This window comes from Tachyglossus aculeatus, chromosome X2 (genome assembly GCF_015852505.1).
Source record: "Tachyglossus aculeatus isolate mTacAcu1 chromosome X2, mTacAcu1.pri, whole genome shotgun sequence".
NCBI lineage: Eukaryota > Metazoa > Chordata > Mammalia > Monotremata > Tachyglossidae > Tachyglossus > Tachyglossus aculeatus.
The window spans coordinates 15,962,830-15,980,162 of NC_052100.1; the positions used below are offsets into that span (position 1 = coordinate 15,962,830).

The following is a 17,333-nucleotide window of genomic DNA, read 5'->3' on the forward strand; positions in this document are numbered from 1 at the left end:
CTGTGAGAAGATTAGCATTAGAGGAGTGAAGTGTGTGGTAGAAGAGGAGAAAGTAGGGGCAAGGTGAGTGAGAGCTTTAAGTAATAATAATAATTGTGGTACTTGTTACTATGTACCAAGCACTGTTCTAAGCATCAGAGTAGATACAAGTTAATCAGGTTGAACACAGTCTCTGTCCCACATGGGGCTCATACTCTAAATCCCCATTTTACAGATGAGGTAACTGGAGCCCACAGAAGTGAAGTGTCCTGCCCAAGGTCACACAACAGACATGTGACAGAGCCAGGATTAGAACCCAGGTCCTTCTGACCCCCAGGCCCAGGTTCTATCCACTAAGCTACTCTGCTTCTCCTAAAGTCAATGATGAGGCATTTCTGTTTGATGCAGAGGTGGATGGGCAACCACTGGAGTTTTTTGAGGATTGGGGAAACGTGGCCTGAATGTTTTTGTAGAAAAATGATCCGGGCAGCAGAGTGAAGTATAGGCTGGAGTGGAGAGACACAGGAGGCAGGGAGGTCAGCAAGGAGGCTGAGGCAGTAATCCAGGTGGGATAGGATGAGTGATTGTATTAACATGGTAGCAATTTGGGTGGAGAGGAAAGGGCAGATTTTAGCGATGTTGCTAAAGTTGAACTGACAGGAATTAGTGATGGGTTGAATATGTGGGTTGAATGAGAGAGAGTCGAGGATAATGCCAAAGTTATGAGCTTGTGAGGCAGAGAGGATGGTGGTGCCATATACAGTGATGGGAAAGTCAGAGGGAGGGCAGGGTTTGGGTGGGAAGATTAGAAGTTCTGTTTTAGACATGGGAGGACATCCAAATAGAGATGTCCTGAAGGTAGGAGGAAATGAAAGACTGCAGAGAGGAAGAGAAATCAGGGCTGGAGATGTAGATTTGGGTATCATCCACATAGTGGTGGTAGTTGAAACCATGTGAGCAAGTGAGTTCTCCAAAGGAGTGGGTGTAGATGGAGAATAGAAGGGAACCCAGAACTGAGCCCTGAGGGGTCCCCACAGTTAGGGGGTGTAAGGCAGAGGAGGAGCCTGTGAAAGAGACTTTAGGTACAGTGGATCAAAGAAAGGGCAGAGACCCCAGCATTTGGTTCGGAACTGGTGGATGGAGTCTGTTAATAGGATGAGCCAATGTTAATAATATGAGCATCTTCACTGTATTGAGTGTTGGCTTGCTAGATTATGCTGTAACAGGTGGGCCCTGGAATATAAGGTGTCAATGGGCTGCTTCATTAAAAAATAAAATATATTAGAAGTGTTTGTTTAACATTAACTGTGCCAAGCATTGTTCTAAGCCCTGGGGTAGATACAGGATAATCAGATCAGGCCTAGTCCCTGTCCCGCAGTATGAGGTAGAACATATATCAAATTACCCTTTACAGATGAGGAAACGGGCACAAAGAAGTAAAGCAACTTGCCCAAGGTCACCCAGCAGGCAAGTGGCGAAGCTGGGATTAGAAGCCAGGTTCCCTGACCCTTAGGCCTGTGCCCTTTCCACTAGGCTAGGCTGCTTCTTGTTTAAAGAGATTAGACTTGTAAATTGGAGTCTCTGCGTGGGGTTCCTAGGACCCTTGTTACCCTCTGTGGAATACAGGCAGCTGTATGAGGTGGAGGAGTAGTAATCTCTTGGAACTACCAGGAATACTGGGATTTATTGGATTCTTCGCATGTTCAACCCAGCTTTGCTGGTAGTTCCAGGACTTTGCCTTTGACCACTTGGTGTTAAGTACAGCTAGTAAGTGGCACTGATTGAACTGCTCAAGGAGCCAGATGTGATGTCCTAGGTGAGGAGGAATGAAAGGAAGGGGAAATATTGACTACCAGGTCCCAGATTTGCTTTTTTTTCTTCCCCCAAACTATCGTGCATTGTATTTTCAGCTTCACAGCCCTTTGAGGAGCAGGGCTGCTCCAATGGAAATAAACTACTCTCTCTCTAAACCCTCCATCCTTTCCACTCCCCGCTCCCCACAGTGTGGACAGTCTCCCCCTGACTCGGGGGAAGACTTTCCTAACTAACCTTTCACTTTCCACCCTACTGCCTCACCTATGCAATGGAGTCCTCACCCTCGAGTGTAATACTCCACCCCTTCTCCCCGGCAGCACTTATTTCCATATCTTTAAGCTTTGTTACTTCTTTCTGTGTGTAATTTATTTTGGTGCCTGTCTCCTCTGCTAGATTGTACTCCTTGAGGTCAGGGAACGTGCTGCCATCTCTATTGTTCTTTCCCAAATGCTTAGTACATGCTCTGCACAGAATAAGCGCTAAATAGGATTGATTGCTTAATTGATAGGGGCCCTGACAGAGTGCCCTTTGCTCTTCATTGCACCAGATGCCTGGTGCGGCTCTTGGGGCAGTCATGACGGTAGCATATGTGGGTTAACGAGGAACTCTCCCCTTCCTTTAGGGGCCAATAAGAGAAGTACGATGAGATCCGATCTGTTGCGAGGAAGGGAGGGTAGGAGGAAGCAGAAAGGGGTTGTGGGGAGGGGCTTAAATGGAGGTAGCGCCTGGGAGTGTTGTAGCTGTTGCTGTGGTTGCTATCACGGGCAGCTTCATTTTGCTGCCTGTGCTCCAGAGCTGCGGCTGCTGTCACGGCTGCTGTTGCTACTTACGCCCGCACCACTGCCTCTCACTGGGATTCTGCGCACAGCTAATCTCAGAGCCTGTGATTCTGCAACGAGAGAGAGAGAGAGAGAGAGAGAGAGAGCGCCCCAAGTTCCACAACCCAGTATGGCATCAGGGGACCTTTATGAGGTACTGTATAGCTCGGGAAACTGAAAGCTTACAAATATCAGCTGGCTGGGAAGGGAGTGGTGGGCTTGGTTTGGGAAACGTTAGAGGAGCCTTTTTGTTCTTGAAATGTGGGGGAAATTGCCATACCAAAAATTGGCAGAGGGGAGGAGGAGAGTGATGGCATAAGGGTGGGAAATTTGGGAGGAGAGAGGATCAGAGAGAGACGCTTCATCCCTCCTCCCCACTTCTCTTTCTCAGTCGACTTTGTGGGATGTGCAGATCTTGAAAGAGGGAGAAGTTGCAGTATTGGAGGTGTTGCTACAAGATGTGAGCTGCAGTACTGATAGAGAATGTAAAGTAGACTGTACATTAGATTGTGAGCCCCCCGAGGGACAGAGACTGTCTAACTTCCAAGTGTGCCTTCTCTTCCAGGGTTCTGCATCCAATAAGTGCTTCATAAATACTATTACTACTATACTGTACTGGCTGAATTTGCTGCTGAGTGTAAAATGCTGAGGATAACTCCCACTTTAAGGAGAGATTGGGCATTTTTGGAATATCTAGTGATGCAGAGTGAATCTGTCTTGTTCCTTTGGCATGGTACTGGGAGAGGAAGAGAGTGTGTTGGCAGGAAGAAGCAGTGGGTCATTCAAAGGTTCAGTGAATCAACCTGGGTGAGAGTAATTTGAAGTGAGCTGGGCAGGGTTGTCTTCTGAAGCTTTGTTTGTGAGATAGTTAAAGACTGACTTCATTGCTAGTCCATGCCTCTCTCCTCTATTAGGCTACTGGATCTATGTGAGAGACTTAAGGGCAAACAAAGTTCCTTTTTTCTTTCCTGGGACACTCTTCAGGCAACAAAATAATAATAATAATGGCATTTATTAAGCGCTTACTATGTGCAAAGCGCTGTTCTAAGCACTGGGGAGGTTACAAGGTGAACAGGTTGTCCCACATGGGGCTCACAGTCTTAATCCTCATTTTACAGATGAGGGAACTGAGGCACAGAGAGGTGAAGTGACTTGCCCAAAGTCACACAGCTGACAAGTGGCAAAGTCAGGATTCGAACCCATGACCTCTGACTCCGAAGCCCGGGCTCTTTCCACTGAGCCATGCTGCTTCTCATGAAGGAAGGAGGTTTTCTGGATCCTCAGGATCAGAAGAGAATCTGGAGGTCCATATCTTGTCCATCTTCACGCAAACCCAGAGACTACAAAGTGTTGGGAGCTGCCAGTGCACATTAATCAATCAATCCATGGTAGTTACTGAGTGTCTACTGTGGGCAGAGCACTGTACAAAGTACTTGGTATACTTATTTTGTTTTGTCTTTATCTACCCTCATGTGTCACCCATCAATCTCCCAGCCCCTTTTTAGATTGTGAGCCCCCTGAGAGATAAGGACTATAAGCTTATTGTGGGCAGGAAATGTGTCTGTTTATTGCTATTTTGTACACTCCCAAGTGCCTAGACAGTGCTCTGAGCAAGTTAATGCTCAATAAAAATGATTGATTATTTTCCTTTATTGTATTCTTTAAGAGCTCTTAGGTCACTGCTGTGTACACAGTACAGAAGCAGCATGGCCTAGTGGAAAGATCAAAGGTCTGGGAGTCAGAGTTCCTGGGTTCTAGTCCTAGCTTTACCACCTGCCTACTGTGGGACCTTGGGCAAGTCACTTAACTTATGCAGGAGGAAGGTGGGGTGGACATCATTAAGGGACAGTTAAATTGGTTCTGGACACAAGGAAAAAATGGTCTGATGGCAGGAGAGTGAAATGACAGAAGCAGTAGTAATGGTGGTAATTTAGCGCTTACTGTGTGCAGGTCTCTTTACTAAGAGAAGTGTGGCTTAGTGGAAAGAGCACGGGCTTGGGAGGCAGAGGATGTGGGTTCATTCATTCATTTATTCAATCATATTTATTGAGTGCTTACTGTGTGCAGAGCACTGTACTAAGCGCTTGGGAAGTACAAGTCGGCAACATATAGAGATGGTCCCTACCCAAAAGGGGCTCACAGTCTAGAAGGGGGAGACAGACAACAAAACAAAACATGTAGACAGGTGTCAAAATCGTCAGAACAAATAGAATTATAGCTATATGCACATCATTAACAAAATGAATAGAATAGTAAATATGTACAAGTAAAATAGAGTAATACATCTGTACAAATATATACAAATGCTGTGGGGAGGGGAAGGAGGTAGGGTAGATGGGGGGATGGGGAGGAGGAGAGGAATAAGGGGGCTCATTCTGGGAAGGCCTCCTGGAGGAGGTGAGCTCTCAGTAGGCTTTGAAGAGAGCTAGCTTGGCGGATGTATGGAGGGAGGGCATTCCAGGCCAGGGGAAGGACGTGGGCTGGGAGTCGATGGCGGGACAGGTGAGAACGAGGCACAGTGAGGAGGTTAGTGGCAGAGGAGCGGAGGGTGCAGGCTGGGTGGTAGAAGGAGAGAAGGGAGGTGAGGTAGGAGGGGGCAAGGTGATGGAGAGCCTTGAAACCAAGAGTGAGGAGTTTTTGCTTGATTTGCTTGCTTGGTTGACAGGCTCCACCACTTATCTGCTGTGTGACCTTGGGCAAGTCACTTCACTTCTATGTGCCTCAGTTACCTCATCTGTAAAATGGGGATTAGGACTGTGATCCCCACATGGGACAACCTGATTACCTTGTATCTACCCCAGTACTTAGAACAGTGCTTGGCACATAGTGAATGTGTAACAAATACCATAATAATAATAATAATTCTTATTATTAAGCACTGGGAAAGAATGCACAGGTACTAGTAATAGTATTTATTAAGTGCTTACTATATTCAGAACACTGTACTAAGCACTGGAAAATAATTAAAAGGTAGTAGTAATAGTATTTAAACACTTATTGTGTGCAGATCACTGTACTATGTGGCAGGAAAGAATATTCAGGTTATTTGTTAAGCACTTACTATATGCAAAGCACTGAACTAATACACAGGTGGGAATTAGGCATGGACTCTGTCCTTTGAAGGGCTCACAGTCTATAATAATAATAATGATGGTATTTGTTAAGTGCTTACTATGTGCAAAGCACTGTTCTAAGCACGGGGGGATACAAGGTGATCAGGTTGTCCCATGTGGGGCTCACAGTCTTCATCCCCACTTTACAGATGAGGTAACTGAGGCACAGAGAAGTTAAGGGACTTGCCCAAAGTCATAGGAGCATCATTTCACAAAGTCAGTGCTGTTCTGTGGGTCATACAGCAACATAGGAATGGGCTAGTTCAGGGGCTACCACCCCCCTTTTGTGGCAAAAATCATGCTTTCACTGTCAAAGGCTTTATATATGGATGGATGGTTGGATGGACAAGCCATGGGATTAAACATTGCATATATTCTTGGCTTCTTATGGGATAGATTTGCGGGATGCACTTTTAAACCTATCCCTACACTCTCCATTTCCCCTCTCTGTTATTTATTTCACTGTCTGTCTTACCCTTTAGACTGGAAATTCCTTGTGGGCAGACATCTTGTCTACCAACTTTGTTGTACTGTATTCTCCCAAGCACTTAGTGCAGTGCTGTGCACTCAGTAAGAGCTCAATAAATACCATTGATTGACTCAATAAATGTGTTGGAAAAGGAGTTTAGGAGGATAGATGAACCTCAGTCATCATCAGTCAGTATTTTTTGAGTGCCTACTGTGTGCAGAGCACTGAACTAAGTGCTTGGGAGTGTATGATAAAAGAGACTATCCATGCCATCACAGTGCTTGTAATCAAATGGGGGGAGACACAAAATTGTTTACATTTAGGAGGAAAAAGAAATTAAAATGTGAATGAAAAAATGCTTAGCAGTATGTGTAAATTGCTAGGGAGGGTTCAATCTGAGGTGAAAAAAATTCCTTGGATGAGACTTCCTGGAGGAAGTGGGATTTCCAGCAAACTTTGAAGATAGGCATAGTTGTGGCCTGAAGATTTGAAGTAGAGATCGTTCCAGGCAGCAGGAGAACATGTCGGTAAAGGGCCAATATTTAAGAGGTGTAGCAGCATGGTGTAGTGGATAGAACACAAGCCTGGGAGTCAGGAGTTTGTGGGTTCTAATCCCAGCTCTGCCACTTGTCTGCTGTGTGACCTTGGGCAAGTCACTTTACATCTCTGGGCCTCAGTTACCTCATCTGTAAAATGGGGATTGAGACTGTGAGCCCCACGTGGGACAGGGACTGTGTCCAACCTGATTTGCTTGTATCCACCCCAGCGCTTAGTACAGTGCCTGGCAAACAGTAAGTGGGCTGAATTCCAAAAGTCAATCTTCTCCCACCTACTTTGCCTCTGTCTCTGACCAATATCCTAACCCTTTTCCTTTAAGACAGCCTAGTCTCTGATTCTTGCTCTACCTGGCCTTGTCTGACACAATTTTATTGCTGAATTGTACTTTCCAAGCACTTAGTATAATGCTCTGCACACAGTAAGTGCTCAAATACAATTGAATGAATGAATGAACTTCTCTGTGCCTCAGTTTCCTCATCTGGAAAAATGGGAATTCAAAACCTGTTTTCCCTCCTACTTAAACTGTAAACCCCATCTGGGATAGGGACTGTCTGACCTATTAATCTTGTATATCTACCCTAGTGCTTAATACGGTGCTTGGCACATAGTGCATCCTTAACAGTTCTTATTGGGCACTCAATAAATACCATTTAATCAATACAATAAAAGTAGAAGACATGGTTAGTGCCCTCAATGAGCTTTCAATCTAATAGGAGAGAAAGAAAGACAAAATTATTTACAAATAGTGAGAGCAGGGGAAGTACAACATTATGTCTCTTGGTAGCAGGAGGATGGCAGGATAAATTGAAAAATGAGAATGCACATTAGCAAAAGTTGAGCTATATTAGTGCTAAGGGTGGGGGTTAGATTGTTAGGACCTAGGAGGGAGGTCAATCAGAGAATGTCTTTAGGAGGAAGTGTATTTTAAAGATAAGGAGTGTGGAAGATTTGACTAGGGAGGACATTACAGGCAGGAGGAAGGGGAGGGAGGGAGGTGTTACTGCTAATGTTTCCGATGAGGTGTAGCATAGAGAATGCAAAGACAATCAGGTGCCTTTAATCCCACTCCCTCACGGGAGGGCTCAACACAGCACCGCTGGTCCAGACACTGAGCAATGCACAAGCTGAGCATGGGCCACTTACATGGGCAGGGTCTTGACATCCTTTCATTTGTATAAACCCACCCCAAGCTGACCCAGGCAGCTCCCCTTGGCCCTCCGGAAGATGCTTCCACAGAAGCGAACCCTCATTAGTCCTCGTGCTGTCTGTTGGGTTCCATGGCTCCTCACTGGTGGTTGAGCATGAAGGTGGCATCCCTCGTTCTCCAATGGTCCCCATTCATCACTCTTTGTCCCTCCTCCAACCTTCCATTTGTCTCCACCTCGTGACCTGATCTTCCATTTTAGAGCCATGTAGCCTGGGAGGGGGGCAGGGGGCACCCCCAAAATACCAAGGCATTGGGGAAACATGGGGCACTAAGATAATTTCCAAGCTGTGGTGGGTGGGGGTTGGAGGTGGGGCTGGGGAACACAATATGACACCCCAGTGCTGGGGGTGGGGTGGAAAAGGGGCGCCAGTCCTGGGCCACTGGAGCCAGTCAGACATCTGAGCTGGGCCCGGGACTGATAGTGGGTGGGAGGTGCTGCACGCAAGCACAGAGACACTTGCCGAACCCACGGAGGCGCTCTGAAGCATCTCAGGCCCTTGGTGGGCATTGCAGGCAAAAAGGGGACAGGGGAGAGGACTGATGGCATCAGCAGTTCAGAAACCCCTCTCTACACTGCGGGACCACCTTGGCCCATGGGGACAACAATGTGGCTTGAATCTCCTGCCCCACACCATGGAGCTCAACCCCCACCACAGTTTGGAGCCAGGGAGGGGTGGAGCAATGGGGAAAACTTCTGCACAGCAGGGGCTTTTTTTGCAGGCCTCCAAGTCCGGGGCTTATCTCTGCCACGGAGCCCAAGCCTGAGGAGGGCAAGGGTAACAGTTACCACTGACCCACTCAGATAACAGGACTGTCCTACAGCTAACCATCACCAAAGGGACCACACACCAAGGATCATGGCTCATGCCAGGGGGCAGCTTCCCAGCATAATCTGGTAGACACATAACTATGCAGCCACTGCTTATTCTCTCTATAGCCAAAAAAATACAAAAGCCCAAATGCTACCCAGATTCCTCCAGGTAGTTCCCAGTTTACCAGAGAGTCCTGCATGCTGAGCAGGTTCCTCCTTTTATTTAGATGACAGAATGTGGGAACATGTGGGGAACCCTATCTTGAAGAAAATTCCTCTTGTTGTTATGTAAACAGTATTGATGCTTTTGCCTTTTGATGATAGTATGCTGGACCCCTTTCCGGGGGAAGATCCTTTTGTTGATGCTAGTATTTGTGAGCCTTCTCCTTGAGCAGTTCCAGAGATGACCAGATGGTCTGCCCTGGACTGATGCAGGCTCAGTATTGGTATCTTGCTGCTAGTGTTTGCTAGCTAGTGCACCAGGTACCCAGTGGAACAGGTGAAAAAAGAAGGAGGCAGAGTGAAAAGGTTAGAGTGGGAGGAGCCAAGAGAATGGTCTGGAGCATGGCAAATAAGAGGGAAAATGCTGGTGGAGTGCTTTGAAGCCAGTAGTCAGGAATTTCTGCTTAATGCAGAGAGAAATGGGTAATTTATTTAGAGGTTTTGGAGGAGTGGAGAGATCTGAGCTGAACAACGCCAGGCAACAGAATGAAGTATGGACTGGAGAAGGGAGAGGCTGGAGGGAGGGAGACCAGTGAGAAGGGAGGCAGTGTTTTTTAGCCAGGGTATAACAAGAGCCTGGACCAGGTTGGTAGCCATTTAGGTGGAGAAGGGTGAGCGGATCTGGGAAATGTTGTGGAGGAACCATCATCCTTGGTGTCATCATCATCATCATCATCAATCGTATTTATTGAGCGCTTACTGTGTGCAGAGCACTGTACTAAGCACTTGGGAAGTACAAGTTGGCAACATATACAGACAGTCCCTACCCAACAGTGGGCTCACAGTCTAAAAGTTGTCATCCCCAACTACCAAGGATGATGGTTTCTTGTTCAGGGAGGATGGTGGTGCTGTCGATCTCGATTGGAAAGTTAGGAGGAGAGGATTGTGGGAGTGCAAATGAGGAAGTCAGTTTTAGACGAGTTGTTTAAAATGCTGATGAGGGACCCATGTTGAGATGTCCTAGATTCAAGAGAAAATGTGAGATTGTGGAGCAGCTGAGCAGCAGAGTGCAACTGAGGTAGATTTGGGAGTCTTTTCATAGAGCTGGTAACCGAAGTTGTGAGCAGATGTCTCCCGACTAATCCTAACCCTAACCCTGACCCTAATTAGTTTGAGTGGATGTGAGAAGAGAGAGGTATTTAAAACAAAATCTTATGGGATGCTTACAAGTTAGGAGAATGAGAGGCAGAAGAGGATTCAGCAAATGGAACAGAGGAGTGATTAGAGAGGCCCAGTTCCAGGAGAGAACTGTGTTTTATATTGGAACAGCATGGCCTAGTGGGGAAAAAAACATGGGCCTGGGAGTCAGGAGACCTGAGTTCTAATTCCCACTCTGCCACTTGCCTGCTGTGTGATTTTTGGGCAAGTCACTAAATGCCTCTGGGCTTCAGTTTCCTCAGTTGCATAGTATTCAATACCTATCCTCCCCCCTACTTAGATTGTGAACCCCATGTGGGACCAGGCCTTTATCCACCCTGATTAACTTCCATCTATCCCAGCAACTACAGCAACACTTGACATATAGACATTAATGTGACAGACATTAATATAAATAAATAAGGTATGGACATGTACTTAAGTGCTGTGGGGCAGAGGGTGGGGACAATGTTGAGTGACCGAAGAGTACAGATGCAAGTGCATAGATGATACAGAAGAGAGAAGGAGTAAGGGAAAAGAGGACTTGAGTAGGGAAGACTGCTTGGAGGAGATGTGACCTTAAAGCTTTAAAGGTGGGTAGAATGGTGGTATGGTATATATGGAGGGGGAGGGAGTTCCAGGCAAGGGTGAGGATGTGGGGTTGGAGATGGCAGTGAGAAGGATGAAATGGGGACACAATGAAAAAGCTGGCGCTAGAAGAGCGAAGTGTGCGGGTTGGGCTGTAGTAGATCAGTGAGGTGAGGTAGGATGGGATGAGCCGATTGAGTGCTTTAGAGCCAAAGGTAAGGAGTTTCTGTTTGATGCAGAGGTGGATGGGCAGTCTTTGGAGGTTCTTGAGAAGTGGGGAGATATAGACTGAATTTTTTTTTTAGAAATATGATCTGGGCAGCAGAGTGAAGTATGAACTAGACTGGGGAGAGATAGGAGTCCGGTAGGTCACCCCTTAAAACAGTGCTTGGCACATACTAAGCGCTTAACAAATACCATTATTATTATTATTACAATACAACAGAGTTGTACAGTGCAGTTGGGGAGACAGACATTAATACAAATAAAGAATTTACAGATATGTGTTGTGTTGTGTGTTTGAGGGGTTGAGGGTGAGGCAAATACTAAATGCCCAACCCTCCAAGAGCATAGACAATGCAGAAGGGCAAGAGAAGTGGGGAAAAGAGGGCTTAATCCAGGAAGGTCTCTTGGAGGAGATGTGACTTTAATAAGGTTTTGAAGGTGGAGAGAGTGATGGCTTGGCATATAGAAAGGGGAAGGGAATTGCAGGCCAAGAGGGAGAATTCATTCATTCATTCATTCATTCATTCATTCAATTGTATTTATTGAATGCTTACTGTGTGCACTGTACTAAGTGCTTGGGAGAGTACAATACAACAAAAACAAACACATTCCCTCTCCACAACAAGCTCACAGTCTAGAGGGGGAGACAGACATTAATATACATAAATAAAGATATATCCATACGTGCTGTGAGGATGGGAGGAAGGGTGAATGAAGGGAGCAAGTTGGTGATGCAGAAGGGAGTGAGAGAAGAGGAGAGGGGGGCTTAGTCAGGGAAGACTTCTTGGAGAAGATGTGGCCTTTAATAATTACCAAGAAAACTCTATGAATATACATACCAGAACAATCTTACGACGGAAAATGGGACGTTCTGAAGAGGGTGTGTCCATGGAGTCTCTATGTCAGAAATGACTCGATGGCATTTGAAAAAGAAGAAGAGAGATGTCCTGAAGGCAGGAGGAAATGTGAGGTTGCAGAGAAAGGAGAGAGGTCAGGGCTGGAGTGGTAGATTTGGGAACTGTCCTCATAGAGATGGAAGTTGAACCCATGAGAGCAAATGAGCTCTCCAAGGGAGAGTAGAAGGGGACTCAGGAATGCTCCTTGAGGGACTCTCAATTATGGGGTGGGAGGCAGAGGAGGAACCTGAAATACAAATTGAGAGGGAATGTACAAAAACTCCTCAACATTGGCTTTAAAGCACTCCATCACCTTGCCCCCTCCTACCTCACCTCGCTTCTCTCCTTCTATAACCCAGCCCACATTCTTCACTCCTATGGTGCTAACCTTCTCACTGTGCCTCTGTCTGGCTTGTCTCACCACCAGCCCCTGGCCCCACATCCTGCTTCTGGCCTGGAATGTCTTCTCTCCTCAAATCCAACAGACAAGTACTCTCCCCTACTTCAAAGCCTTACTGTAGCCACATCTCCTCCAAGAGGCCTTCCCAGACTAAGCCCCACTTTTTCTCATCTCCCATGCCCTTTGCATCACCCTAACTTGCTCCCCTTACTCACCCCCCCACCCCCAGCCCCACAGCACTTACATATAGATATGTAATTTTATTTATTTGTGCTGATGTCTGTCTCCCTGCTCATTGTAAGCTCATTGTAAGCTCATTGTGGACAGGGATTGACACTTTATTGTTGTATTGTTCTTTCTCAAGCACTTAGTATAATGCTCTGCACACAATAAGTGCTTAATAAATATGATTGAATGAATGAATGAAAAGAGAACCAAGAGCAGATTGTATCAGTGAAGTCAAGGTCAGATAATGTTTCAAGGAGAAGGGAGTAGTCCACAGTGTAACAGGCAGCTGAGAGGTCTAGGTGGAGTAGGATCAAGTAGAGGCTGTCAGATTTGGTCAGAAGGCTATTGGTGACCTTAGAGAGGGCTGTTTCCATGGACTGAAGGGGGTGGAAACCATATTGGAGGGAGTCAAGGAGGTAATTAGAGAGAAAGTGTAGGCAGTGTGTGTAGACAACTCTCCCAAGGAATTTGGAGAGGAATGGTAGAAGGGAGATGAGGCGATAACTGGAGGGAGCTGTGGGGTCAAGGGAGGGTTCTTTTAGGATAGGGGATACCTGGGCATGTTTGAAAGCAGTGGGGGAAGAAGCCATTGGAAAGTGAATGAGTGAAAAAGGCAGTCAAGGAGGGAAGAAGAGAGGTGGCAAGTGTTTTTTAAGGTATCAAGGGGTGGGGCCAGAAACACAGCTGGAGGGGGTAGATTTTAAGATGAGAGATCTCTTCTTGACATATTGCAGGGAATACTGGGAAAGTCGAAGAGGGCAGAGGAAGAGGAAAGGACTGGAGAGGAGCAGGAGAGATTTTAAGGAGATCAGATCTGATCGTTTCAATTTTGTTAATAAAGTATGTGGCAAGGTCACTAGGAGAGAGAGATGGTGGGGGCCGGGGACTGGAGGTTTGAGGAGGGAGTTAAATGTCTGGAACAGCTAGAGTGGGCAGTGGGTTTGGGAGTGAATTAGGAACGAGAAATATTGTTGTCGGAAGGAGGAGAAGGCAGAGTTAAAACAGATGAGAATGAATTTAAAGGGGACAAGGTCAGATAGATGTCTGGATTTCCACCAACAGCACTCTGCAGTTCAAGCACAGAAGTGGAGGAAGCAGACTGTGCAGTGATCCAGGTGCTAAGTGCTCAATGAGTACTATTGATTGATTGATTTTTCTCTCGCAGGGCTCTGTAGCATAAGGGCAGGAGTGCAGGAAGTAGTTTGGCCCAATGGCAAGAGCACAAATCTGGGAGTCAGAGGACCTGGATCCTAATCCTGGCTCTGCCACTTGCCTGTTGTGTGACCTTGAGATAGTCACTTAACTTTTCTGGGCCTCAGGTTCCTCATCTGTAAAATGGAGATTCAAGTGGGACAGGGTGTCTGACCTGATTATCTTGTATCTACCCCAGCACTTTCTTTCTTTCATTCATTCATTCAATCATATTTATCGATCGCTTACTGTGTGCAGAGCACTGTACTAAGTGCTTGGGAGAGTACACTATAACAATAAGCAGATGCCTTCCCTGCCTACAATGAGCTTACAGTGTAGAGGGCGAGACAGATATTAATATAAATAAATTACAGATATCTACATAAGTGCTATGGGGCTGGAAGGGGGGATGAATAAAGGGAGCAAGTCAGGGTGACACAGAAAGGGGTGGGAGAAGAGGAAAGGGGGGCTTAGGGAAGGCCTCTTGGCGGAGATGTGCCTGCAATAAGGCTTTGCAGGAGGGGAGAGGAATTGTCTGTCAGATTTGAGGAGAGAGGGCATAGCAGGCCAGAGGGAGGACATGGGCGAGGGGTCTGCGATGAAATAGACAAGATAGAGGTACAGTAAGGTTAGCATTAGAGGAGCAAAGTGTGCTGGCCAGGTTGTAGTAGGGAAACAGCATGGCCTAGTGGATAAAGCCTGGGCCTGGGAGTCAGAAGGACCTGGGTTCTAGTCCCAGCTCCACTACTTTTCTGCTGTGTGACCTTGGATAAGTCACTTAACTTCTTTGTACCCCAGTTAACTCATTTGTAAAATGGATTTGAAGACTGTGAACCCCATGTGGGACAGGGACTGTGTCCAACCCAATTATCTCGAATCTACCCCAGTGCTTAGAGCAGTGCCTGGCACATAGTAAGTGCTTAACAAATACTATTATTATTATTATTATTAGGAGTGTAGCAAGGTGACTTAGGAGGGGGCAGGGTGATTGAATACTTTAAAGCCAATGATGAGGAATTTCTGTTTGATGCGGAGGTGGATGGACAACCACTGGAGTTTCTTGAGGAGAGGGGAAACATGTCCTGAAAGCTTTTGCAGAAAAATGATTCAGGCAGCAGAGTGATGTATGGACAGGAATAGGGAGAAACAGGAGGCTAGGAGAGTCAGCAAGGAGGCTGATACAGTAATCAAGGTGTGGGAGAGGATAAGTGACTGTATAAATGTGGTAGCAGTTTGAATGGAGAGGAAAGGATGGATTTTAGTGACGTTGTGAAGGTGGAACTGACATGATTTAATGATGGATTGAATATTTTGATTGAATGAGAAAGAGGAGTAGAGGATAACACCAAGGTTACAGGCTTGTGAGACAGGAAGGATGGTGGTGCTGTCAACAGTGATGGGAAAGTCAGGACAGTGCTTAGTACATAGTCAGTGCTTAATGAATACATTATTATGCTCTGGAAGTGATTCAGGGCAGGGGGTTGGTGTTGTGCGATTGGCAGAGAGGCAGGGGTGAGGGAGGTGGGGTGTTCTGTTCAGTGGAGAGAGTGGTATTGAGGAAATGGATATGTGCATAAAGACAGGGGAGGTTTGGAAGGGTGTCCACCTGGAGCATGATGACCTAGGAGAAATCAAGTGGGTCTGGAGATTGAAGGGCTTTATTGGGGAGATAATAGTTTTGCAGGGAGGCGGGTGTATAGATATAGGAAAGCAGTGTGGCCCAGAGGAAAGAGCATGGGCCTGGGAGTAAGAGACCTTGGGTTCTAATCCCAGCTCCACCTCTTGTTTGCTGTGTGACCTTGGGCAAGTCACTTACCTGCCCTGTGCCTGTTATCTGTAACATGGGGATTCAGACTGTGAACCCCTTGTGGGACATGGACTGTGTCCAACCTTGTATATACCCCAGTGAGTAGTACAGTGACTACCACATCATCAGTGGTATTTATTGAGCACTTACTGTGTGCAGAGCACTGTACTAAGCACTTGGGAAAGTACAATATAGCAGACTTAGACACATAGACATGTTCCCTGCCCACAGTGAGTTTGCTGTGTAGAGTACATAATAATAATAATAATAATTCTGATATTTGTTAAGCACTTACTATGTGCCAGGCACTGTACTAAGCTCTGGGATGGATACAAGCAAATCAGGTTGGACACAGTCCCTGTCCCACATAGGGCTCACAGTTTCAATCCCCATTTTACAGATGAGGGAACTGAGGCACAGAAAAGTGAAGTGACTAGCCCAAGGTCACACAGCAGACAAAGGTTGGAACTGGGATTAGAACCCATGACTCCCAGACTTGCGGGGAGCGCTTAGCAAATATCATTTAAACAAAACAAAAAGATGGTAGGTTAAGAGGTTGTGGTCATAGAATGTTATTTCAGAGTTGATGGTGCTCCAAATAATAGTGTTATTTGTTAAGGAGCTTGACCTAGTGGAAAGGGCACGGGCCTGGGAGTCAGAGGATTTGAGTTCTAATCCCCACTCTGCCACCTGGCCTGCTTTGTGACCTTGGACAAGTCACTTCTCTGTGCCTCATTTTCCTCTTCTGTAAAATGGGGATTCAAATTTGATTCTTCCTCCTTCTTAGACTGTGATCCTCCTGTGGGACAAAGACAGTGTCCAACCCAAGAGCTTGTATCATCTGCCGCAGTACAGTACTTGGCACATAGTAAGTGCTTAACAAATATTATTATCATTATTATTATTATTACCAATAATGATAATAAGCACTGTTAAGCACCATACCAAGTGCTGGGCTAGATAGAGTACAGCTTAGACACAGTCTCTGTCCCACATGGGGCTTACTGTCTAAGAGGGATGGAGAACAGAAATTGAATCCCCATTTTACAAATGAGGAAAATGAGGCACAGAGAGATTGTGTTACACAGAAAGGTCACACAGCAGAAACATGGCAGAGCTGGGACTAGAACCCAAGTCTCCAGATTCCTAGTCCTGTGTGTTGCCATTAGGCCCCATGACTAGTGATGAAATCTACATCTCCTCCCCTGATCTCTCTCCCTCTCTCCAGGCTCGCATCTCCTCCTGCCTTCAAGACAACTCTATTTGTATGTCCTCCCGTCACCTCAAATTTAACATGTACAAAACAGAGCTCCTTATTTTCCCACCCAAATACTGTCCTCTCCCAAACTTTCCCTTCACTGTAGATGGCACAAACATCCTTCCTGTCTCACAAGCCCTTAACCTTGGAGTCATCCTTGACTCCTCTCTCATTCAACCCACATATCCAATCTGTCACCAAATCCTGTCAGTCTCACCTTCATAGCACCACTAAAATCTGCCCTTTCCTCTCCATCCAAACCACTACCATGTTAGTACAATCACTCATCCTATCCTTCCTAGGTTACTGCATTAGCCTCCTTGCTCACCTCCCAATCTACTGCCTCTCCCCACTCCATACCATACTTCACTGCCCAGATTATCTTTCTACAGAAACTTTCAGGGCATGTCACCCACCTCCTCAAAAATCTCCAGTTGCCTATCCACCTCCATATCAAACTAAAGCTCCTCACCATTGGCTTTAAAGCTCTCCATCACCTTGCCCCCTCCTACCTCACCTCCCTTCTCTCCTTCTACAACGCAGCCCGCACACTTTGGCTCCTCTGGTGCTAAGCTTCTCACTGTGCCTCGATCTCTCCTGTCTTGCTGCTG

General features: G+C 46.3%; 1 protein-coding gene across 1 annotated transcript in view; it reads left to right on the plus strand.

The window, feature by feature from the left end:
* Positions 1-2,642: 2,642 nt before the first annotated feature.
* Positions 2,643-17,333, plus strand: part of CDYL2 (chromodomain Y like 2) — an 89,435-nt gene continuing 74,744 nt past the window's right edge. Inside the window, exon 1 of the mRNA XM_038770654.1 lies at positions 2,643-2,766. Coding sequence (XP_038626582.1) covers positions 2,743-2,766 — 24 coding nt within the window. The 5' untranslated portion in view covers positions 2,643-2,742. The remainder of the gene's footprint in view (positions 2,767-17,333) is intronic.